This window comes from Acanthaster planci, linkage group LG03 (assembly GCF_054643075.1).
Source record: "Acanthaster planci isolate LZ-2023a linkage group LG03, COTS_SCS, whole genome shotgun sequence".
Lineage (NCBI taxonomy): Eukaryota > Metazoa > Echinodermata > Asteroidea > Valvatida > Acanthasteridae > Acanthaster > Acanthaster planci.
Genome location: NC_141779.1, coordinates 18,345,554 through 18,372,743, shown reverse-complemented (window position 1 = coordinate 18,372,743; position 27,190 = coordinate 18,345,554). Strand labels below are relative to the sequence as shown.

Sequence of the window (27,190 nt, the reverse complement as noted above, 5' to 3'; positions counted from 1 at the left end):
AATTATGCTCACCTGACATTGGTCCCTGGACTTTAATATAATTCCTAGGATTTGGAAAACCTGTACTGTTAAACCGAATCCTAAAATACCCTATCCATCAGTTTTAAATGACTTTAGACCTAATGCGCTCACATCGTTAATTATGAAATGTTTTGAAGGTTTAACTAAGGATATTATCCTAGTTCAGACTAAATATTTCACGGATCCTGTCCAGTTTGCCTATTGTTCCGGCAGAGGCACGGACGATGCCATTTTATCTCTTGTGCATTACATTCATGAACATTTGGATAAATCTCACAACTACGTTTGTGGACTTTTCATCAGCTTTTAACAGAATCCTACCGCACTTGCTGACAGAGAAATTGATAAAAATGTGTGTCAATCCTCGCATTTCACTGTAGATAAATAATTTTTTATCTGACCGTACTCAGACGGGTTCTATTTATGAATTCAGTCTCTTGATTTCTACTAGTACTGGAGCTCCACAAGGCTGCATGCTGTCGCCAATTACTCTCACTCTATTCTAGTGACTATAGAACCTCTCATCCATCTTGCCCAATTATCAAATATGCTGATGACACCCCACTGACCGGTCTGATTTCTAGGAATGATGAATCTTTTTATCGCAAAGAGGTCAATAGTTTTGTTAAATGGTGTGACTTTAACTTTCTAAAACTTAACGTGTCAAAACCCAGAGAGATGGTACCCAGGTATTTGACTTCTGTAAGACATAGACTAGTGTTGAGCCAATTTGTAATCATGGTACTAGGGTTGAAACTGTTCATGATTTGAAAGTATCTTGGCATTTTGAATTGGAAAAACGATACTCAGAGACTTGTAGCTAAGGCAAACCAGAGATTGTATTCTATCCAGAAGCTCAAATCCTTCAGTTTTCGTAATGACATTTTATTTCTTTTTTATCAAAGTGTTATTCAATCCATAATCTCCTTAGAGCTGTATTACTGTATGGTGTGGAAATATGAGGGTCAATGGCATTCGTGAATTGGAATGTGTCACCAAAATCGCTTCAACAACAATTGGTCTGGATGTGAGATATGTTCAAAGTATTTTTGAATCAGCAATTGTCTCCAAGCTTCGTGCAATAATGCAAGATCCTAAGCATTCCCATTGCGCTTCAGTGGTCATCAACAGATCCGGAAGAATCCACACCCCATGTACCAACACAAAGCGTTTTAAAATGTCTTTTTGCCTAATGCTTGCCGCCTGTTTAACTCTGCATTTAAAAGATAAACTCTGCGCCTTCCTGGTTGGTGATCTCCACCCTGGTACCTTAAAACAGTTTTTATCTGTTTAATCTGTGCTTTTTATAAATGTCGTTTTATATTCATTGTAATGGCAATTCTTTTTCTTATGCTATTTCATTATATGTACACCTTTTTATGTATAATGCATACAGGAAACCAATTTTCATGTTTTTTTTAACGTGATGATGTAATAAAATGAAAATGAAGTGAAAAATGATACCCCCAAGCCAAATTAATGCACGTGTGCTGCCACTGAAGCTCTCCCTACGCACAATTGGATTTCCCGAAGTGGCCTTAGGGTGTCGTTTCTTTTCACTTACGATATGCACGTGCAGCTGTCAGCACTGCAGGATCCACCGGCTCGCTCTTTGACCTCAGTCTCTCTGCAGAAGCTACCGGCGATGAGCCTGGTGAATCAGAGTCACCGACAGGTGTTCTGGCAGCCCTCTCGTCTGTTTGAGCGAGGATGATCATGCAGTAAAAACACAATAAATACAAATTACTAGGTCAGCTCACCTGATAGCTGGCGTCCAATGCGTAGTTGAATTGTGAACCCCACGGGTGAGGCAGGTCTTTGGAGAACAAGCTGAGACATATGGCACAACGTTAATTCTGACTGAACGTCAGTTTGCCGCTGCCAAGGCTACTTTTAATGCTTCCAAGATACTCAGATGCCTTGCAACAATTCCTGCCCCAGCTGCAGGCCTGTCAAAAATCCGCCCTCCTCTTTGTTTTGGTTTTTTTTCAAGCTCAACCTAAGCGGAAAGCAAACCAGCTGGAAATTTCACATGATGATAGTTCTGACAGATTCACTGATTGACCTGGATGCTCGACCTCATCTGCTGAATAAACATGGTTTTCGGGGATTATAGAAATGTACCCCGGAGTCTCCCAAAGGAAGCACCGACAATGACTAACCAGCGGCACTTGGCACTTGCACTGTCGTGGAAAAGAAAACTGTATGTTCATGATGTTGGGGCCTTTCCATTTATAGGTACATGTAGTTGCGTGGCGTTTAATGGCCTACATATTACTGCATAAAATGAGTCAGTTTCCCAGGGTACGTCACTTTGGGGCCTTATATGGCATATCACACACCACCATCTTGCGTGGATATGTGTGACAGAGATGGTATCAAGTTAACACTGCCCTCTAGAGGCCATATAAACTTCCTGAGTAGAGCCTTACATGTGTAGTATAAGGAGCGTGCATATTAGAAGCCCGCTGTGAAACTGACATGAGGGTCAGCTAAACTTGACAAAGGTGTTCATAATCTGAACCTGATGTCATAGGGCTCCTACTCCCAAACATGTGCCTCAGCATCACCTCAGGACAGGTTTGGCCCTAGTTCAAATGTCAGTTGGGCACAAATTTGCACTTTCACACTGGACATGTACATTTTTGGCGCACAAATCTCTCTGACATTTCTCGCTGACCGACATATACATGTAGGCACACAACATGTACATTTGCTTTAACAATCAATTCTCAGAATTTTATTTTTGCTGTATGACCGTACAGGTGTTTGAGACTGAGACTTTGTAAATCACTGTGCCAACAAACACAATGAATACATTTCACATGCATTTCGTGTTTTCAGGCAAGACAGCTTTGAGTATACAGGTACGTGTTCTTTTATTGTAAAGACCAAAATGATCACCAATTTCCACCAGTCTAGACAGTGCAGTACAGTTTTACACAAAGATTCTCAATTTAAAAGCTTCAAAATTCTTCAAATTTGCAGGCAAGTTTATAATGGATGCCAAATTACATTACAAAGGTTGGAACAGTGACACGATTTCTGATCCTAGCCTAGCTCTGATTCCAGCCTAGATCTGAGCAAATAAAAATTTCCAAATGGCACCTTTAGTTTTGACAGGACTGATGAACACGTCTCCGTCCTCACTCGTGGTGCTTCCTTTCCTTGATCGGTGTCTGGCTATGATCCTCTCTGTTGCATCTGTTGACACATCAGACACTGACCTCCGCATCCTAAAACAGACCCAACAAATGTGAGTAATAAACATGTGTACGTTGGTTTCTACATTTACGCAATGTACGCAATTGGTCTACGAAGTCCCCCATAACTGGAGATCTGCTCATCCACGCATTCAACATTCACAAGAGAATTTGCAGAGTGCAAGCTGAACAGTACACTGTATGTACAAAATGATCACACCTGACAAGTCCTACAATAGACCGTATTCGGGGCGTCCCCAATGTCAGTCACATTCCTGAGCATACAGAATAAATTTGAAACCCTTAATGGGATGATACCAGGTGATTTGGGGGTTTGGAATGAAATCGTAGAATATACCGGTACATGTACATGTAGTCTGGTCCTTTGAATTTAACGTTTTCAAATAAATACAGCACACTACGCCGGGGAATATGACTGAAATTGGGTCGCCATGAATAGGGCCTATTGCTTCAGTTTTTCGAAACATACATGCCTCTTTCCAAACTTAGATAAGATAAAGGGGACAAAGATGGCCATCTTGTAAAAAATTACTTTACACTTTTAGGAAACACGCAGTATGATCCTTAAAGAGTTTGGACTTCAATAAAGCAGTTTAAAAAACAGTGAAATTCAACATGTTCTACACCGTTTACTGGCAATCACAGGGGAAGGAAACAATCCATAACACATAACATATAAACAGTGCCTAACAGAAGGACATTTGGACAATTTTTTTCACCCAAGTCACAAAAGGAACAGATGGCTTCTGCCAGGCAGCAGACAATATTCAAAAATCCCCAAACAAAAACAGCACTATAAGAGAAAATTGCTAATAAATGAAAATTGGCAAACATACAGCGTACACTTATGCACATAAGTACCGGTGCAGCTGGGGCAAAAAGTTTACATACATTTACACTTGGTAGAAAAACAGTTTTCCTCAATTTTTTGCTGTTTGAAATAGTTTTTGCCAACTTTCTCTCTTTTTTCAGACAAACTCTAATGGTACCTCAACTTAATGTTCGCAGTGTGCATTTTGGTTGAAAATACTTAGAAACATTTATTAAGGTTCAAAATATTAATATTTCTGAAAAATCACTCTGTGAAAATTTACATCTGCCCCTACATTATCATTCAAAAGCAGTTCAAGAAGTGGTCCACTGCGACAATGAGATGTGACACAAAATTCAGAATGTGGCACTAAATATTAAGGTTGGGGTACTGTATGTGAAATGTTGATTTTTTATATACATACATATACATGTATACTGTATGTCTCTTCATGTTTTTATTTGAGGCATACACCATGCACATTATGTAGCAACCCATCTTGTCTGTCCTCATGAAAAGAAAAGTTGGTAGGAATGATTTAAGTTGTGAAATTCAAGGAAAACTGGTTTTGTTCTGCCAGGTGTATGTAAAACTTTTTGCACCAACTGTATGTGTGAACATGGTGAATGTCAGCAAATCTGTCTACTTCCTGTCCAGCCAAAGAGACAAATGTAACGGTATATGCACAACACTGCCGGAAAAAAAATTGTTTATTCAAATTTTAGTTCCTTTTCTCAGTTTCTGTTAAAGGCTCATAAGACACACGTACTAGTTCATGCACCAATGAATTACACCAACACTGTACCACTGAAACAAAGGCAAATCTACGTATTCATATTGCCCACTGAAATTACATGTATTTATATACACAGTACAAGGGCACTCCAAGTATGTGTACATGGACTGGTAAATTCAGCAAGTATTGGATTAGCCAACACTGTGACAACTTCATCAATCCTAATTTTATGGGTTTACTTTTTCCTAAACCTGTGAACTACATGTACATGTACATGTAACTATAAATGCATGGTGTGTTCAATGCAGAGTTTTCTGCCATACAGCCAAAAAATTCAGCGATCAATTTTTCTTAATCTTTGCTGCCTCAGCAAATACTAAGTCCTACAGTAGAAACATCTATGATTCGGCTTTCATATTGTACCTTCAATATACACCAGAATAGCACCTCTTCATAATACAAATATTCAAGCCTTTGAAATCCTGTGAATGTCAAGCTGACCTTTCATCTTTGCATGACTGAATTTCAGTGGTAGAGGTTGATAAAAAATGCTGGACTATACACCACTTTAAGCAATACACAAAGGATATGACACCTGTGATTTTTATTTCACTAGCAGGATCTAATGATGACTCTTTGCCAGATTTGAGGAAATGCACATTCAACCAACGCTGAAATTCTGTAAGGCGGAAATTACTGGATCTTTCTGATCAGTGACAAAGCCAATCTGTGTCCTTAAACCTCAGTTGGCTAAGACACTGGCTGAAGAGTCAACAGAGTAAATTATCCCATGTTCACTGTGATTTCATGCTGATTTCTTTTTTAGAAAAATTGTTAAAGCAGGCCACAAGCCAAAAAAGGAATGCCAAGAAACTAACAGCAACATGTACTTGCATGCATATCAGTTTTTAAATGGCTCTATGTTAGTATATAATAGTGCATAACTGTACTACACTGTACCTCTCTCTACGTGCAGCCCGTGAGGCTTCCAGTGTGTCAACCAGCTGCTGTGTTTCTGCAGAGATGGTTGAGTCTTTTCGTACTCTGATACATGAAACACAGGGAAAGATTGCAAGTGGGTGCCTGCCGGCTACACAGAGAAAGCAAATGCAGAGTTCAGCACCCAACTACACTGGAAAGAATTCTACAGTCTAACGCACTGATTAGCTAATGTGCAAGCTACAGAGGGATTTCTTGGCACTGAATGGTCAGGATTAAAAATACAAGCATGAATAAATGAACCAGGGACTTGAACAATAAACGCTGATCAATAATCAAAATTACTGAACAGGTGCAGATGTACATGTAAATATACATAGAATACATGTGTGAACAGGTCTCTTTGGTACAGGTAGTTACATACATGTATGTACATGTGTACCTGTACATGTATACAGCCAACGCTGCATCTAATTTAGTATGGTTTTGAATGGACATTATTTTATAAATGTACTGCTTCAACAACTCATACATGTACCTTGTTTCAGAACATGCTGAACTGACGCTGTCTGAGTGTTGACTCTGTCCAACCCCAGCATCCTGTGGTGCATCCCTGCTGGGTGACTGGTATTCTTGCTCATGTGCTGGTGATCTCGTAACCACTGGCTCCTCAATGCTCTTTGGTGATCTTGGGCTGGACGGGAGAGAAGAGTCGTGGGAAGATTTCCTCCTGGAATCCCCTCTTTCCGTCGAACTGTCGTGGATGGGTATCCTGGTCTCTTCTGGCCTGGTCTTCCGGTCCCGCCTGTATCTCGCTAGGGAAGGGTCACTGTCACTGCTTGCAGCAGTGGTGCTGCCATCTTTGAGACCGTACTTACTGGCAAGTTCTTTTCTCCTCTGCTCTTTGTACTTGGCGATGCGTTCTCTTCTAGATTCAGGGTCCTCAGAAGAGTCAGAGCTACTCCGAGCACGCGTCAGTGAGTCTACAACAGTCTGGGAGATTCCAGTCTCCACCGTTTTATCCCCGATGGCAGTGGAAGCCCGAGCCCGTGAATATCGCGGCACTCTTGTGATCTCTCCATTGGCAGCCTTCCCACTCAAGTACTCATCACGGATGCTGTCCACTTTTTCCTTGTCATGTCTTGGTGGTCTTGTGTAGCGAGACGGCACAGATTCCCCAATGCCAGAGCCCTCTTTTGCCCTGCTCCCGTACCCCCGCTCCCCACTCCCTCTTTTAGGAGCGTCGCTCAATGATGTTTCCGTGGCGTGCAGCCCATATCTACTGCTGGCCCTCCCAGTGGAGGTATCATGGGAGTTTTCATTGCGCTTGACCTGAGATCTTCCAGACATCTCTGGCTCGGAATCAGTACTGTGGAAGGAGTAGCGCTTCTCGAGAAATCTGGAAAATTTTTCTGCCGATGTTTCACATTTAGATGGCTTCGGCGCGCTGTATCTTTTCCTGAGTTTGGCAACTGGGGGAAAAAAATCCACATTCAATGTTGACAGCTACATGTTTGGTACCAGTACATTACAGCATAAAAAGATTAAAAACCAACCTATCAGTCTAAAATGGAGCGATCAATATATCAGGATACTGAATCATGCAATTTAGTAATCAACTTGGGTTTGGCATCACCAAACAGGACTATCTGAATTAAGCTACATGTACACTACCGGTATATGTACAAGTTTATAAGCAGACAAGCACATATGTGTACATGTATGCGTACCAGGTACCAGGGATACTTCTAAGCCTATTTTCCTCAAATGCTAAAAATAGATGGACGTCTCCTTGAGAATTTCTCAATTGCTCATTATCTTGAGCTACTTTCTGCCATGCCACACTGCAAAAGTTTTCTATTCTCATGACCACACCCTTTACTAGGCCTCTGGAAACATCTGTTCTCAGGAGCTGACATACTGATCAACGAATGAACTAGTAGATGAAAAAACAGGCCTCATGCAGACACCAGACATCCTGTTTCCTTCTCTCCACCTCAGGGTCTCAATGAAAGTCACTCTGAACAGTCAAAGGCAGGCCGGTTCCCCTCCAAACACAGGCGAGGCTTGAGCTGGAGACCCCTGATTGAGACTAAGAGTAGTAACTGCCTTGGCCCCTGATGGCCTGATTGTAACAGGGACCATGCTGCCTCTGTCAATACTCCATGACCTTCTTGGAGTCTGTGGTCTCAGGGTTGTAATGTGTGTACCAGCTCGTCTTCGCAGACAGCCAATTGTGTCACCGGTGACTAAGAGCAATCCAGTTGCATGCTTGAAGGATGATGGAATGCACTGATATGCGTACATCATCAGACAGGTTCAAAGATGCATGTATAATGAACATGCTAGTGTCAGAGTGTTTGTGTATATTCATACGTGTACATAATTTTCGGGAGCACTTTGTAAATGAAATCATCCATGTACATGTAATACACACATGCAGTCGCTAATTCAGTTGAGTCAAAATGAAGAACAAAGTTGCAGTTTTGGTGTACCAGCGGGGGTCCCCAAAGATAATCAGATAATTGAGGAAGCCAACAAGATTGCACATTGCAGAAAGTGATGACATAATCCATGGAGAATAATTCGGGTCAAAGTCCCCAAGGCGACGGACAAAACCAAAGGCAACAAACACAGTCCACCGCATCAACCTGTCCTCAGACGAAATCTGATGTCTTTAAAATAGTCTGATTCTGATCACACCGGGTACATGTTAGATTGCTTTCATGTGCATGAATGTATGTGTGTAAATTGATTGGAGATTGTATGCTAGTTTTGGAATCACTCTGGACGGATAAATTTTCCCATTTCTGCACATACATACATGTACAACAATGGGGTGTAGACACAGTATGAACATGGGAGTATGGTATTCATATACTGTATGGTACAAGTTTCGTTTACATTGTACCAATGATTTCAGGAAGTGGTTCCAAATTATGGTTCCAGGTGTACAGTAGGTATTGTATCCATAACCACTTACATATATTAAAATCACCAAATCACTTCGTACATGTAACTCTTTAACCGAAAAAAAAAAAACCCAAGTTTTTGTTGGGAAATTACATGCTATGATGTCACACGTACATGTATGTCCAAAACTTGTTGGTGCTTTGGGCAAGACAAACTGACAGAAATTAAAATTTTCCACGTTACCATGTTCCAATGGCTTTTTTTCTTATTTTGTTCTTTGAAGGTTTAGATTGGGTGTTTACAGGTTCTGGATACTCACATTTTACTTCTAGACCATACTCAGTTACTGTAAAATTACCGACAAATGTATAGCACTAATCTACAATGAACATGTCATGTACACATCTAAATCACTGCTGACTGAAAAGTTACCTTCTTCCTGCAGTTTTAAAGATGGCCACAGGGTGCATCTTTAAACTGACTGTAACAAACATGTGTTACACATGACGTACATGTATGTACATACCTGGACGGACTGTTTTGCTGAGTTTCCCCTTGCTCAGAGTGCTTGATTTGACCGACGAACCGGTATCAGATGAGATGCCTTCGGACTCTCTGTAACAATTTAAAATTGCAGATACAATGTACATGTGTTGCTGCTTTTATTAATTCTTTGTTCCTCCAACTTTCATATACTCCTGCATTTGGGGTGGGTCCAAATTCAGTGCACTTTTCCAATATCTATGTTTCTCTGTTGATGAACACAAGTTGTGACTATCCCCGCGGATGTACATGTACGTACCGGTACATATACATGTACATGTAAGAATACAGCAGTGCCGTACATTACCCTGTATACTAGTGTAAAGTCTGAAAAAGGCAACAAACCAAACATATACGCACATATCAGAACAAGTATTTTCTAGTGATACGAGAGGAAAGCGGGTACCGGTACATGAACCTGAAATGCACACATCTCAGAATAAATTTAATATACCCGGTACATGAGTTAAGAAATAGTTAAATGCTACAAAATGACCTAAAAAGGCAAGCTGTGCATGTACTGTCAACCAATTACATACACATACATGAACCTCTACTTGTATCAACATTGCAACATGTATTTCAACGCCTCGGAAAAAAGTGCTATATGCATTCTCAAAAAAATTCAATTTTAATGTAAATGGTCCAAGAAGTCTGCCTGTGTTTTTTAAAGGTACGATGTACGGGTAGCCCTTCAAAATGTGGGGAATGGCTCGTGCATGATGACTAGCAGACCGTATCAGTCATGGATAATTGGCCACACATACAAAGTACCGTATCACTGGAATTTAGCCACATGCGTGATTTCCTTTGTCTGAAATCTGTCCAGTGAAAAATTCAGCCAACACAATAAACCTGTCCCAAGTTCTCCTGATTGCAGTGGAATCTGTGTCAGATGATTATCTCAGGGCCCTCCACGTTTAAACAAACATTTCATGGAAATAACTTGCAAGTGGACTACGTGCAGTACATGGGCTGTTTATGACAAACGCCCCCCAAACAAAAATTGGATTCAGAAATATAATGTATATATACCGTATAATATGTATATACCGGTACAACAGTCTAGAATAACAAAGCAAGACGACTGCCATACATTTCAGATCATACATTTAATGGACGAGTATTTATAAATTTCCCTCTCAGAAAAATAAACAAAATCTTGAATAATGGACAAAAATTCATACAACTGATTATCAACCGTATTCGGTGGGCTTATACAAACAAAAAGGGTCTTTCTGGGATTGAGCCAATTATGGTAAAAGGAAATTTACTAGTACATACCCCAGCTCTGATGCCGAAGGAAACAAGCATCAGAGACTATTGAGATGGTCAGTGTTTAAAAAAAAGTCATGGCTGTGAAAACCCAAAACCAAAATCACTTTGGCAACCCAAAATACATGTAAATGTACATATATATTGGTTTTGATTGGTAAGCCAGAGCCATCGAAGCACTGCACAAAGTGCAGATGCTGAGAGTTGTCACACATTTCAATCTACAGCTGGACTTGCTATTAACACTGGAAAACTGCCAATCCACTGGTTGATAGATGGAATTTCAGACGAAATCATATTCATGATATCCAAATACAAGTGATGAGGAGGAGGGAGGGAGGGAAACCTCAGACATTGGGATAAATTGGCAGGGCTTGGGAGCGGACCTTGAGGCAGATGTGAATTGTGACGAGGCTGATCAATAATTCAATCACTGGATGATGACAAAAATGCTGCAGGGAGTGCTGGTGTGAACCAGGGCTAAGCTGGAAGATCTGGTACAGCATTGTGTATGTGAAATATTGTGTACCATACATTTTGAAAATTAATATTGGTTATTCAGTCCATGCAAATATAAAGGGAAGTTACTCAATACTCTACCTCCCTTGGGTGAGTGTGAAATGAAATTGATATTGGAGGATTTACCACTGTTAAGGATATTTTTCCATGTTGTGAAAATTTCAGGCTTTTTCAGTTTTAAAAGGGTCAGTACTCAAAGCAGCACTGGAGTTATTTAGAACACTTTGAAAAAGGATAACTACATGTATAAACCATTGAAATATTTTGTTTCATCCGAGCACAATGACTCATACTGGTACACCTACTGTGCTTACACTAAGATGCTTTCAATTTCAAATTTTCAAAATTACATGGGGGTACACGAAAATTCAAACATGTACATGTACGTTCTCCATACACAGCTTTAACCCAAAAATATTCACACTGATACCGGTACATACATCATTTATGATATGTTTGGGCACACGAACTGGTAAAATGCATAAATGAGGAAGAAAACTAAGACGCGCGCTGCAAGGGATAGTCTATATCTGAAATGCTTATATTAACGTACATTCATACATGTACATGTACAGTGTACATGTTCAGGGTACATGTACATGCAACTTACCACTGCTGCTAGTGCCAATAGCATTCAACAATGAGTGGTTTGCCTCAATATATTACACTGGTCCATGAAGAATGTGCATCTTTATAATTCCCAGTTGTGAGACGAGAAAGCTGAAAACAGTCAACCCCCATTCCCTTCCTGATGGGTTACTGTGGGTGCCAAAACATAACTGAGAAGACGGGTCAACTCTTGTAGGCGTCATAGGGGAGAAATGTACAACGCACACATGCCACACCAAAATACACCGTAGATCATGCAGTCACACAGATGCTCAAATCAGAAGACAGACAGCGTGGGGCAGACTGGCTCGCTAGTCTCCTCAAATGCTGCATCCGGGTTAAACCAATGCTGTAGGTCCGTGACACCATGGCAAATGATTAATGTGGCCTATCAACATTTTATCCACAATGCGGTTACCAACACTGTACGTACATGTACATGTACTTGTGGTACATGTGATCAATCATATACGTACACGTGTGAATAAATTTAACGTATGCAGTACGGTATAATAATGTGAATGTGTATGAAAGAATTTCTTGCAATAACTCAGTTTTATGCATTACTGAAGAAATAATGTCTAGTTCAGCAACTAATGAATTGATCATTGACTGTAATGATTGCAAAACAGAGGCACATGTACAGTACAACGTACAGGTGAACGCAAACAATCACAGGATTGAAATTGTCAGTGAATATTGAACTTGGCATATTTACATGTATAATACTTGTATAAAAACGCAAAGATCATTATTTGTTACCTGACAATTTTAATCCTGCGACTGAGAAAAATTAGTCCTTTATCAAATTTTTATTTGAAGAAACGGTTCCGAATGAAATGTCCAAAATCAAATCTTTTCATGTTTCAACTTTCACCATTGTTGACCCAAGAGCTGTTTAAAGGTTGGGATATTCACAGAAATAAAGCCGACATTGTAAACCTTTCAAAGGAATGGAATTCATTGGCCTTGGTCGACAAACAAATCATTTTGCTTGATCACAAATATGCAAGTACAGGTACATGTACGCAAATTCAGCAAGAGACCCTTGGCCAGTCTAACTTGTCATGCTGGTTCCAGTGCAGACATTTGAGTCACCATACATGTAGAACATGAGTCATACAGCAGTGTCGTCATGACGATGCCGAGCATTTCTGCACGCTGCATTTCAGGTTGATTCATCCACATCATCTCAACCAAAACACACTTTTGGAGTGTTTACAACCAAAGAATGTAAATTTCTGGAAGCATGGCTGTCAGAATAATGAACAGCCTCCATCGGAGACTGGAAAATATTTGGAGAAAATTGCTACAATAAAAACAAGTAGTAATTAATATGCTGTGTCAAATTTCAATTTAAATGGATGACTCAGTGCAAGTCAAACCATCAGTTTGAAACGTTCGAAGCAGTAAGATTTAATGTTGCGGAACTTTTCCATACATTCTTACAACTGCATGAATACGTGTACATTATATGCACCGGTACATACATATACATGTACTGTACGCTTTCAAAGATGGTTTCTTGCCTACATGTACATGAATGTAAATTAGTATTTGAAACCAATCAGGCTAATCCTGGCACACACTGCATGTATGTAAACGTAAGCAAAAAGTACAGAGTGATAATTATGAAAACATAAATTACAAGCAAATGTCCATCACCCAGAAGCGAGAGGTTGTGAGATCGAATCCGGGCTTTGAAAGATTCCATTTTAGATTTTTTTCAAAAAATCTTTAAAACCTTGCAAATCAACTTGTTCTTTCATTAATACAGTACATAAATAAACATGTCATAATTATGAGATTAACAGTAGCCTTAGATCAAGAACATGTACATGAATACATGGCATTCAGGAAAGTTGAATTTCAATGGAAGATAGTGCTTAGTGTTTTCCAGTTTGTATTTTATATTTGAACAAAAACGTACATGTAAAGATATGAAAAGGAAAACACCAAGAGATCAGGCTTTCCTATTTACAATGCACATAGTGTACAATATTCCTAAAACATTAACATTTTATTTTTTATGCATGTACCCTTTTTAAAAATTTCTCACGAAATCCATCATCCTGTTCACTTGAAATTAACAGCAAAATGATTTGGATTCTAGGCACAATACGCAGCTGCATGTAGTGTGAGATGCCAGTGGCATCATTAGGCATCAACACCACATCAATCTGGCTCTTTACTGATGATGATGTCTCACATATAACTAGCACATGTACTTTTGATGCAACGTTTTGTTTCAAGGGCCGTAAAACAAAAAAAAAAGAGCCAACTGTTATTTAGCATTTTGTAATTGGATAACTGTTTTCCCACTACTAGAAATGATGGCCCCTACTTCAGAATATGATGTAAAGAAATACATGTGCAATCTCACTGTAAATTCATTCCCCATCCTTCTCATGTTTGAGTCCTCGGGTACACAAACTGTACACAAACTGGTCATGTACACTGTCCAGTGTATGATACTGTTCATTCACAATTTCAAAGCAGAACACAGACATCGTTGGAAGAAGTTTTCGCAATGCATCATTTATGCCACATCACTTCCATGTTGGGACAGTGGCGTCTAGGAATCCTCCACCCCCAACACGCACACGACATTGAACTGATGTCAGTCATACGAGCCACATGGTTTATGAGGCAATCTTGAAACTCTATCCGACTGTTTAGACGGGTACCGGCTAGTGCCAATTAAGATTAGCTTTCAAAAAGAACACTGCTGCAGGCTAAAATGTGAACATATCTTACTGGTAATTTGAAACATTACAAATGCACATATACAGTAGCCAATGTATATCATGATAATCATCAAATTTGTGCCCACGCGGCCCACTCTTTTCAACAAAATCCAGTCTGGCATACAAGTACACATGACCTGGTAAAAACGTATTGCAAAGGTTCATTTTCCAAGAGTTTTTCTTGTTCAAGGGGATTTCATACTAGTTCATGTTTTTTCTAGGCATACATGTACATACCTCTCTTCTTCGTAGGATTCTTGTGATGAGTGCCGATACCTTGTGTGTGCAATGGCAGAATTAAGACTTTGGTCTGGGATATCTACAAGAACCGGCAAGTCTACAAAAATAGAGTTTGAAAAATAAGGAGATTATGAAGTATGATTTATAGGAATACTATGCAACAGGTTCTTAAAATGAGAACTTACATTTTACTCCAGGAATCCTTGGAGTCATCTTTTTTTTTTCTTTCTTTCATCATCTTTACACAGGTACAAAACATACTGCTTTCCTCTGACACACCCCCAAAAGAGTAAATAAAGATAAAGCTGGTTGTTATTTGTCACTGTTTACAGTCTGAGGAAAACATACTAAAACGCTGTTGACCCCTCCCCCTGAGTATCATATGTTAAATACACTCAATAAAGAAAACAAATATGGATGATCCTTTACTGTATCTTACAAAATTCTTTGCTAATGCTATGCAGGAATGTGATGGCACACACTTTGTACCTAAATGTAAACTTGCCTTTATTAGGCTCTACCTTAATTCACAAATTTAAAATTTACATAGAGAACGATGACACATTCTGTTTCCAAACCTTGGCACAACTCAAAAAGTTACATGCACATCCGAGTATATGTCACAATGTTTTCTTCTTAAAACTCACTATAATTTATGTATGCATATTTTTGTATGTAATTATGCAATCCGAATCTCAATTCATTCAATATGTACACAACTGTCATACAGTCCAAAATATCAGACATCCTGTGTCTTTAAACAAAAATTCTGCAAACCTGTGAGTAGAATTTACATGTACACAAACTACAAGTAATGTGCAAGACTAAAAGACGGTGCTGAAAACAAGACCTAAAGGACATCCTCTTACATGTTCATGTAATTAATGCATACTTTTCACCTCAGTGTACATGTACCTCTGACAAGCACATGCAACACTTTGAGCCTACTGGTACATCTGTATATGCACCGGTACCCCTAGTGGAGCAGGCACGCAATATGACAAGTAATATTTTAAGAACTGGTACTCTCACAAAAATAAATGCACTGCATGTTTGGAAAACTGCTGTGCAGTATACAGGGTAGTTGTTTGTTTTCTGATTGTTATATTAGCCTCTATCTCAGGTTCCACCCGCATCATCAATCCCGCCAGCTGGCAAGTTACATTACATGTACCGGTATACAGTGCCTAACCAAAATATCAAATTCTGATATTGCAATGACAAGCCATTATTAGTAGATGTAACAACTGGCAGTTGCTGTTACACGGAGCTCGACACTTGAAACCACTAGCGTGACACTGCATGTGCAACACTGGATTTTAATGCCTGCTCCGATTCAAGAAAGTTTGACAGAGCAGTGGCACTGAGCAGGATGTTGGGAATACCGTAGATCACTTACCGTACCTTGGGTGTTGTCTCAACAAGTGGATGTGTATTGGTATACTGTAATTCCGGTAGGTTCTTCAAACACAAAGCAAAATTCCTTCCTCACATGTAGGTAGAACACTACTGTTATATTAATACGTTCACCGGTCACTGCAATAATTGCATAAACACATGTACATGTACAGCACAGCATTTGCAGTCAGCAACCCATGATTATGCATGGAGCTTCAGAGTTCATTGCTATTAATGTAAACTAATTGCAGTCACTCAGCGCCACCTGCAAACGCCGTTCAACATAATTCACGTCCACTGGGATGAACTTTGGTTTTTAGTACCAGTGCATGTACTAACAGCTGCATAGGTACGGACAAAGTTTTCATACCAAGCAGCTCATATAGAGTTGAACAGTGCATCTCTTCCTACACAAAAGTACAAAACAACACTTGGCATGGCCAAAATGGATATCGGTGAACAAAAAAGGTTCGGGGAAAGTTCAATGGTGTTGAGCTTTACATCCTGGGCAACGGAATGCCATTTCCTGTCGGTATAACAACGTTGTTCAACCACAAATCAAGGGCATGCATTGTACATGCATCATCACCACATAATGAAACTATTCAAACCCACACCTCTGACACCAACCACATCAATCCCTCCACAACACTGACTGTACAATAAAGGCACGAAGCCTCGGTCAATGCCCCCTTTTCAATTTTAGAAAAGACTTCCCAATTAATTTCTAAAGCTCATCCCAACAGTTACAACGACTGACATCTTCTGATCACTGTGACAGCACTGCAAATTCAGGGAAAACACAGAATACAGTTCAATACCCAGTCCAGATTACAATGACGAAAGTAAATTATTGCTTTTCAAATTCTCAGAAATTATCTTCAAAGAAGAGAAAATTTCAATTTCAAGTGATCAGCAAAGTTTGTTGAATACAGTATGTCATTTCAGATAAATAAATTACCAAAAAAAGGTAAGACTAGAACTAAAATCAAATTTTGCCAAAGCCCTATAGGATTGAAAAAAAAAAAGGCTAAAATGTTGAGAGCACCGGTAAAACAAAAAGTGCCCCCTACTGCAGCAACCCTCAAGCCAATCCACAACCCCCCGCCCATCTTGCAAAGCTCCTAACTCCAACTGGGACAAAACCTTTTTTGGAACAGCAACAAACTCGATTTTTAAGTTGTGTGGCCATGTGTTACATAACAGACTACTTTGTAAAAAAGTGTGAAAGCTTTTGAATTAACCCAGACAGCCCAGGTGAAATCTGCACAATCACATTCACCACTCGATTTAAGTAACAATACTTCAATGGGACTGTGCCAAATGCATGGATTTTAAACCTGATGGCAAGCCTTGTACTGTACATGTACATGTCAATACTGCCTAAAGGTACACATGCGACTTGAAGATTATGCCTTCATATACAGGTACATGTACCTGTATGGTCCGTCTACATCTTTGGTGCATTTACAAACATATTTCCAAAGAATCATGAATTCAATTTTTTCTCAAACACACTTTTTGTGCACTTTCACACTCAACTTCAACCTATGAAAATTATTTGACATCCAATACTAAAACGTACGCTGAGGGCGCTACGACCATGGCATGATGTCAGTCGGGAAAGACCCTACAGTATTCAAATCATGTTTTTCTGTGCAAATTGTGAATCAAAAATTTGTTTAATGAAAATATTTTCAAGAAAGGATTGCTCATTGGTTTCTTGTCATGTGCTTATGAAAGTTACGGGTACATCAATAATAGATCACTGAAGACGAGGAAATTTAGTACAGCAAATCAACACAAATTGTCAGTTTTCCAACATGTACCTGAATTTTTCTGCACAATTTCCAAAGATCCATCAAGAACAATGAGGCATTTTAAATTTTGTCTGTATCACTACATGTACATACATGTACATGTGGTACACATACATGTACATGTATGTATTCATTCGTATAAGTTATTTGCACCTCAGTTGTTTCTGTGTTGATGGCATTCTTTTTTCCATCTCTGCAAGGGCAGATCAAGGCGGGGCAACAGGGGCCATGCCTCCCCCCCCAAAAAAGGAGCAAAACATTTTCTTTTCTTTTTTGATAATAAGAGAAAGGTGATTTGGGGGTATATTTCCTTTTTCTTTCTTCTTAAACTATGTAAAAAAGCACTAAAATATAGCTTCAACCTTCAGGAAAGCCATCAAATCTAAGAAAACAATTTTGGCCCCTCCCTGGAAATTTAGTTCTGGATCCATCCTTGAATAATTAGAGTGATGTAAATAAAAACCTGACTTCATTGGCCTAAATGGCTCATGACAGGGATGTCTTACTACACTTATACTCTTCAATGCTCTTCAAGGTCTACTTCTACTCAGCCCGAGGTTTTGAACTTGAAGGATGTTGGGGGAACTTGGGTAATGTTATGTCTAGCCACAGTAATGAACTAGTTCCAAGGATTAATTTGCACTGGGGAGATGTTAATTAATTTTGGCTGTTTTGTCCTGCCTGTAGTGTATTATAACACTGTATATTCAGTGTTTGCCCCTCCCCTAGGCTTGTGAAAAAAAAATGAATAAATAATAAAGTAATGACCTTTGATCAATCAGTTCAGTTGACATGGTTGATGTGGGCTCTGCTCCGGCACTGGCAGACTGGGTACTTTCCAAACCATGCTTTTTTTTTTTAGGGTTCAAAATAAGGGCTTCTGTGCTGAAAAACTGTTTACGTGCGTAAAGCACGTCCCAGTCTCCATTGCAATAGACTTGTATCAATCGTACTTTTACCCTCCGTGGCAATTAATAGCGAATAATTACATCGGCATTAGTTTCTCATTTTTTTGCTTTTCTTACATAACTTAAAGAATTTGGCAAGGGATGTTAAGAATTTCTAACATTAATTTTAAAAGAAATAGTTCAGGTCTAATGAGCAAGTTACATGTATAACTTTTCGGGAATTCGAACTCAGAAAGCAGACATTTTCAACAATTGTTTCAGACATCTATAAAAGAATGGTTCCATCAAGAAAATGAAATTTGCTATGCCCGTATATTCATTATTCCTTCCGCAGACACCAATTTAGGTAATAAGATGAATGTCAAAGTTGTTACTGCATTTAATATTGGGGTAAAAAAGTTCTGATAAAACAAATGAAGTCATTCCTTGCAGGATTAATAAGTGTCAGGTGATGCAATGCAACTGTTCCCATCTCCTTCTCTTGGTGTTTGGCATCTTTAAGGAGGAGACTCGAAAAATGGAATCAATTACAGGTAAAATGGAACATTATCACAAAATGAGGTTATTTTGTTTCAACTGAAAACTGAATCACTTTTTGTAATCTGTAATAAACGAGTGCTTCAAAGACCATGGTAGAAACCATTTCTCGATATCGCAATAATAGAGACTCCACCTCCGCTTGCACAAGGTGCACACACTGATTTTTTGAGCTATTGTAGAGGAAAATAAATTGAACCACAAATAAATTTTTATGAATCACGATAAAAGTGAAAGTTAAACAACAAGGACAGGACAATTAAGGAAGGTAAGCAAGAAATCTTTATTTCTATCAGGAAATGTGATAACTACCACGATAATACAAGTAATTCAGGATTATACTCGTAGTGTAATACCATAAATAAAGTACATGTATTTAACCAGATCAATCTGTCAGGGAGTCATATTGGCATAGTGGTTCTTTCCTTGCCTTCTACCTCTGCGGTCTGGGTTCGAATCTCGGCCCAGTCCACAGATGGTGGAAGGCGAGGAAAGAACCACTACGCCAATATGACTCCCCAGACAGACGGGCCTTACACAGGTTTCTTCAGGCTTGCAAGCTACAGTGCCTACAAGTTATAGGGTGCTTGGGGAATGATAAAGTTGGTGTGATGCTTCCTCAGTGATGGATACCTTGCTAATTACATGAGGTGTCAGGTCAACTTGACCGTTTGCCAACTCGACTCGAGTCAACTTGACTCTCGACCAACTGAACTCTCGACCGTGCAAACGGTACAACAACAGGGACAGGGCATAGAAGGAATGTATTTTTCCTAGTTCTGGATTGCGTGTGTAATTCGTTTTACTGTGTGTGTGATGTGATCTGTGCATGCACACAGTGTGGTGACAGATTTCGGGGGGTTCTTCTCAAATTGGGAAAATTATTTTGGAGTATCTCATGGGCACAAGTTCATTAATTGATTGCATTTCAGTTGATTTTGTGGGTTCATTAAGTTGGTAAATGGTCGAGTTGACTCGACTTTGAAGTCGAGTTGGTCAACGGAAAAGTTGGTTCAACAGTCGAGTTGGTCGACAGCCGAGTTGGTCAGGAGTCGAGTTGACTCGAGTTGGCAAACGGTCGAGTTGATTCTACCTCCATGAGTTGACCAACAACCCTATATGATTCAGATTCAATCAGAGATGTCCATCTACCATCATGACCATTTGCCCCTCCTGATTGACATACATGTAGCTGGCCTGGTATGCCTAGATACTCGCCTTGCTGTATCCATACACACCCCAAACTAAACCTCAAGCTGGTGTGATCATAGTGTGATGTTTCCTGACAGAGGATTCACGATTCAGTTTCAGATACAGCACGGCGAATATACAGGCCACACTCGCAATGACTCGTGGGGCTAGATTCCACATTGACGGTCAGCCGTCATCAAGCATCCACGACCATCAAGACCACATCTGTTTACCAGGCTCAGTAACACGTGAACAGAACAATTTTTCCCGTAGGCCTACTTACATTATTCTTAACACAAATCGTTACATCCAGCTGTACCCACGATGGATGACGATGGGACACGGTGGCATTCATCCTTAGCACTAACAGGGGGTGCTAACAATCTACCCATCGACCACTTTTCGTTTCATTCACTGCGTAGGCCTACACATGGTACCACGTTGAAAGACCGACTGTTGTGACACTGACTTGGTTCAAAAGCACAACCAGTGCATGCAGCGTGCTAGGTGTCCCACCGGTTTATCATTGTTCGCCAATATGCGCGTGCGCGCATTCGACATAAATAAAACATTGTTTCTCTTTCCCTATTACTCTTTTTAAAACTCAATTTACTACAGAGTATCAATGCATTATTAGGTTTTTGGCACCGCCAATACAGTCTACTACGTGAAATTTATTCGACTACAGTGCAGTAACTACCTTCTCAACACTGCCTGCTCAAAATAGGTCAGAACTTAGTCTCTTTTCAAGTCTCAAATGTTGATCTCGTTTCATGAAAACAAACTGGAAAGAGGCTAGTTTCAAGATCAAGACTTGTTCCTCTCGATTTTTTTCATAACTGTCCACTCCACGCCGTTGTAAAGAAAACAAAAATGGAAAAATCACCACTTCTTGCGGTTTTTCAAAGAAGGCCTGCAGTTAGGGCGGCTGATCCGGCGATCAGTGGCGACTGAGATATAATTAAGGCTGGGGCATGCTCCCAAGATACAAGCCCAAAGCACTAAATTATACCGAAGAATGCATCAAGTGGGAATCCACTCTTTAACTCCCAGAGGGACAAATAAACATGTTCATGCACATGCTTTTTTCCTAGAACTGGGCCTCCAACCGCCGGGCCAAAAGATAAGACCAAGCTCTACGATAATAATACCTTACGGGTGCGGCGCGTGCACGTACCTGCGTAATATAGACTTTGCATGCACCATCGAATCAAATTTGTATTATGCAGGTCAACTTCGCTGAGGGGAAATTAGTTCTAGTTGACATTTATAAAACAAGTCTTCCAGCTGTATTCAGCTGAACAATTTTATCCGCCAAGGAAAAAGACTGTTATCAACAATAATCTGATAACTGAACTCACACACAAGAGAGGTCATAACAAGATTGTGTGCGTGTGTGAGGGTGTACAGTATATACGGTGACATTTCCTAGTGTACTCGATATTTCCCATGGCAGCTGTATGATCAGGAACTTCCTGAAACTCTCAGACAACAGAATAATCTGACACACCGGATAAACGCCTAACACGGTCAAAATCCCACTTAAGTTGCTTATACTAATTAGCAGTTGGAAAATGTGTCCAAAGGTTTGAAACTACGTCCTTACATGACGCGTTCTGTGGCTCTGCAAGTATGAGTAACGTGAAACCAAACTTCAACACAGGCTTAATTTCGTCGTTACAATTTCTACGCTGACAGGGCAATATTAATTTTACAGGCAATATCAGCTAAAGTATATAACTTATTGATTTAACCACAGGCTGGTTTCTTTCAATCCTTCACTGTCCATGCAGGCACCCTTCTAATCGAACCAAAAGTTGCGGCTCCGCTTGACGTGATCTACTTGTCAATAGACTCTTTATTTACAGGGTGTATCCCAAAAAAAAGGAAACCCAACTTTAAAAGGTTACAGTGGCAAAGCTACACACTATCAAGCGGAAAACCTGGTATCAGCTCAAAGTATAGAACAAATGCTTTCCAGTGATGCTTCATTCATGATTTTTCCGGTACGCACCACTGAGCACCGATGTTTTGAAATTTAGATGCATAATTGGGATGGCTCACTCTGACATGGGACAACATTAACATACACTGAATCAAGTTTTCTCTGATTTTTTTCTCCACTTTAATCCAGTCGAGACAATTTCAAAGACATTTAATTTTTTATTGTCCAATGCCCTCCACGTGACCCTTCCCCTCTCCAAACACAGTCGGCATCGACGACTCGTGTCGTTCACGGCTCATTGGACAGTATCTGGCTGAAAACTTCTGCATGCATTCGTGGTCTTCACCACAAAGATTCACCACAAATTTCAACACATTGGTGCTCAGTGATGCGTAACGTTAAAATCATGAATGAGGTATCAATGGAAAGCATTTGTTCTCTACTTTGAGATAATACCAAATTTTCCACAGGAAAGTGTGTAGCTTTGCTACAGTAACCATGTAAAGTTGGGTGTCTGTTTTTGATACACCCTGTATACTCAAAGCATGCTCCCCACATTCGACATATAAAAATCATTTCTCTTTACCTATAAAATTTATAGGTTGAGTCCCTTTTCACGAGAACACCCATTCACGTAGAGGCACGCACACTGCAGCCACTCGGCCCAAACGTCGTAAGTCAGATTTCACACTTCACCTTGAGGCATGGAGGAGTAAAAACACTGCGAAAGTGTGCCACGCATGTTTTTTCACAAGTTTGCAAGGACTCGATTTGTCAAAGTTACTGAAGTTTGACAGTCAGGGACAGCCCAAAACCATCCGTCACATCCCCATACAACACCTCCGCCCACGCGGGGGCGCGGAGTGGGCACGAGGCCAGTTCCATTCGCATCTTGACGAACGTGCCAAACTCTGCGGAAAATATTTGGCTGACGAGGAATCAGGTCTGCTGCTAGACTCGCCAGTGAATTAACTCTATGAAACCAGACTAGTTGAATTACATACAAATTTAAATACCGATTGGTTGGGCACATTAAACTTATTCCGCTTATCCTTAAAATAAAAATAGTTACGCTATGGATATAAGAGAAAGTTATGAGTTTACTTTTCGATTTTTCTTGGTGTCGAAAATCAGACCCGATTCTTCCTTATATATGTAGATATTTAATGAAAATATTTCAGGATCATCTGTCAAACCTCAGGATCGGGAGTTCAGTCACAAGCATTACTACCACTGGCACATTAGATGGGAAGGCAGTTTCGTGCCCCTCATGATTGAACTGTCACTTATGCCACAGGGCTGGAGTTTTTGTCATTTCAAAAGTGGTGGAGGAACGATGAATAGGCGCTTTATTGATTTTAAATTTCGATTTGCAATGGAGAAGAAATTTCATTGGCCTATAATCACAAAAAATCCAATTAATGTCAATCTATAGTAGATTGAAATGTGTTCTGTAAATTAGATTTTTTTTCAGAAATTTAAGTAATTTTAGATGTAACACACAATGCGTTAACAAGAATGTCATCAAAATAACGTAGATTTATAAAAACTGATATTCAAGTAATTTGCCACACAGTTATGATGAAGGTACAGTTCGTAAATTTAAACGTCAAACCAAACGTCATACGAGAATTTATATACTTTTAATGCTTTCCCCATGGGCTATAAACATTGAAAGAAATTACGTCAATCCCAAAACATACTCGACCAATATATTAAAATATGCGTGTGCTTGTAAAAAAAAAATACATGCGTGGGAGCAATATTCGAATATCATCGCCCGGGAGCCATCCATTATCGATGTGGTTATGAATGCAGCTTCTTTGTCAAAGATGTGAATGTAGCTGTGGATCATAGGTATAATATTATGTAACTCTTCCACCCGATATGTTTATACCGTACATGTGCATGTGCATATATAATATCGACCAACATTGAGCGCCTCGCAGCAGATTTTAGTCTACCAATGAATCAGCGATCACAACCAGTGAAAAGGTTCGTATAGTTGACGGAACGACAGCTGGAATGAGAGATTTGGATTTCTAGTGGATGATATCCAGCCCATCCCTTGATCTCTTAAGTCACATGCGCCTCTGGGCAATGATAATTCTAGTGACGTACGTTGGCTCCATAATTCAAGGTATATGCAAGTAGATTTCGCAAGCGTATGCCAGCATGTACATGTATATAAATATGAATCAGTCATGATGTTGATGATGGCAGGACCGTGCAGAATAGTCAGTTAAGACCACCTGAGAGCTATCAAAGGCTATATAGGCAAATAATTTGAAGACGTCATCAATAACAAACTGTTCTCCGTAAATTCGCGTAAATTCAGAACCAGACTAAAATGGCAAAAAATAGGAGCTCCGAGTACTCAAGTCACGAGAAGGGACGACCCAATATTACAATAAGGATCACTGCGAGGGTATAGGCTTACATCGCTGTCGTCCCGATGTTCCCGAGGCCAAGCGTGGTCGGTTTCAACCAGATGGATGTGATAACGACCTGATGAACATCAGAACCATAAAAACGTGATTTATCATCAGGGAGCAGATCATTATGATCCAAGACCGTGGTTGTAGACCTTCTCCTAAAAGTGGAAATTCGTCCTCGTAAAAGCCAAAATACGACAGCAAAGAGCGTCGAGTGTCGGCATACATACGTACCTACACTCAAGAGCTGAGGAAAAAACTGTTCAAGAGTGGCAGTAATTCGGGAAACATGATGATGTCATGATGATGCTCGATGTATTTTAGAGATATGGCTGAACTCGTCAAGGCTCAGGTCGCTGTTTTCTGTGTTCTGCAGGTTTGTAATGACTCAAATCAATGACTCGACCCGAGTCCGACTCAAGTCAAATTTTTGGCAACAAGACAAGAATCCTGATGAGTAAATGACTCGACTCGAGTCTCTGTAACCAAATGACTCGACTCGATCGAATCTCTCATGGAGACTCGACTGGAGTACAAGTACAAGACTCAAGTATCAAAAACTTAAAAGCAAAATATTTTTAGCGTTGATTAATTAAAATTAAGATTATACTAACTACCATTCGTTGTTCGGGCTTTCTGCAGATCGGCGCCGGAAATACACGACGTAGGAAGTGCCTAGCCAACTGCAGTAAATAGTGAACTAGCATTTCCTGCCAGCGATCATATATATGAACTTGTACTTGGAACATACCCAATTTTATGAGATTTTCTTGAAAGACCGTTGTATTTGATAGTGAATAAAATTTTAATGAGTGAGGTCGTTCGACTGCGAATTTTATTCAAGTTACGAACTCCAAGCCTATTACTTATTAGGCGCCCATTCTTACACAGTGTTATGTTGTCACTTATTATTGGTCGGTCAACAGTAGCTGGCGCTGTTCATTGAAGACCAAGGGACTTACTTTTTCCGCGACAATCAACTTCATTTGGCAGAAAACAAAGGACAGCAAACAAAAATCCTACATTGCGCATCCCTCTTGCATTGAATTCCTTCTTCATGCGCATACGGGTGGCTCTGGAACCGCAGGAAAGATTATTGCCCGAACGAAGAGAGGGGAAGGCAAGGGATGTGCGGTTCATTATGAGGTCCTTACTGGCCGCGCTAGAACCCAGTTCCCGGCTATTACAATAAGAGGGTACCGTACATGTACACTTGAGTGTGTGCGTACACTGAACCAACTGCAAACACGTCACCTCATTATTCCTGATCGCAGGATATCGATCTCGTATTATTAATCTTTCATAATAAATCTTAATACATATAGTTCTATAAATCGGCTTGCCCAACAATAGGTTCAGAGCCTTTTCTGACCTTTCTTAGAGGGGTGAGAATGACTTGACAGGCTTTCTACAGACACTGAGGATGGGAAACCAAGGTGCCCCCACAAAAACATGGATACAAGTGAACAAAGTGATACATGCAAAATAAACCACATGCGACAAACATGCTTTAATTTCCATACAAAAAGCACAAATGTTAAAGAATATATACCAGAATGGAAATATTAAAGCACCTAATATATTTATGTTTTTTGGGGTTAACCTAAGTGTGCAGGAATGCTGACTTGGTAATGGATGTTTACATAAACAGTGATACTGCATATGTAAAATACACGTGTTAAAAAAGTACCTGTAATATACCACAAGAATTATGCTATGGAAATGGATGCCTAAACTCAAATATTCTACAAGTGCCAAAGTATGAGCTGAAAGTCATTTTCAAGATACTTTCTCTCCGGATACCAAATGGGCAGACCTCACTTATAGTTCCTTTCAGACAGTCAGACTTTTATTGTTTGCAAATAATTGGGCAATAATCTATGTGAACCACTATGGGCAACATCTTTTGACTGATTCCTCAGAGGCATTAAGTTTTAAACTACTGTGTGCAAAGTTCATTTTAATGTCCAAAAGAGCCCTGTGGCTGGAAATCTTACAACTGAATGCAACTTCAAATTTATAACGTCACTTGTTTTATCAAAGCATCAACTTGTTAAACTTTGAACTAATGGACATCAGTCCTCTGTGAAAGTCAGATAAACGTTGGGTTGTCACTGAACTTTAACAGCAGGTTTTTAGATACATGTATTTTATTAACAGGTTTTCAGCTCACTACTGGCAGATTATGTCTAAATTAAACGTAATTACCTTCTTATTTCATTAAAAACTTAACTTGATTAATCAGTAACCTTGGTCTACAACTGGCAAATCTTTTTTCTAGTATACCTCATACAAAAACAATTCTGTGTAAATATTCAACAAACAGGCAGTGACACACGCTGGCAAATTCAATTTTGAAAACAATAACAGATTTCTGCT

General features: G+C 39.7%; 1 protein-coding gene across 11 annotated transcripts in view; it reads right to left on the bottom strand.

Annotated features, from left to right (window-relative positions):
- Positions 1-27,190, bottom strand: part of LOC110991023 (uncharacterized) — a 118,086-nt gene that overhangs the window by 43,120 nt on the left and 47,776 nt on the right. For 8 of the 11 annotated variants that reach the window (XM_087134813.1, XM_022256091.2, XM_022256090.2 and 5 more), the window contains 6 exons: positions 14,575-14,674; positions 9,171-9,259; positions 6,270-7,203; positions 5,753-5,836; positions 3,130-3,257; positions 1,586-1,717 (listed from right to left, as the gene is read on the bottom strand). In XM_087134813.1, coding sequence (XP_086990939.1) covers positions 1,586-1,717; positions 3,130-3,257; positions 5,753-5,836; positions 6,270-7,203; positions 9,171-9,259; positions 14,575-14,674 — 1,467 coding nt within the window. Of the gene's footprint in view, positions 1-1,585; positions 1,718-3,129; positions 3,258-5,752; positions 5,837-6,269; positions 7,204-9,170; positions 9,260-11,591; positions 11,850-14,574; positions 14,675-20,714; positions 21,096-27,190 lie in introns of those variants that run through there. The other 3 variants (XM_087134817.1, XM_087134818.1, XM_087134815.1) reach the window with 3 other exon arrangements.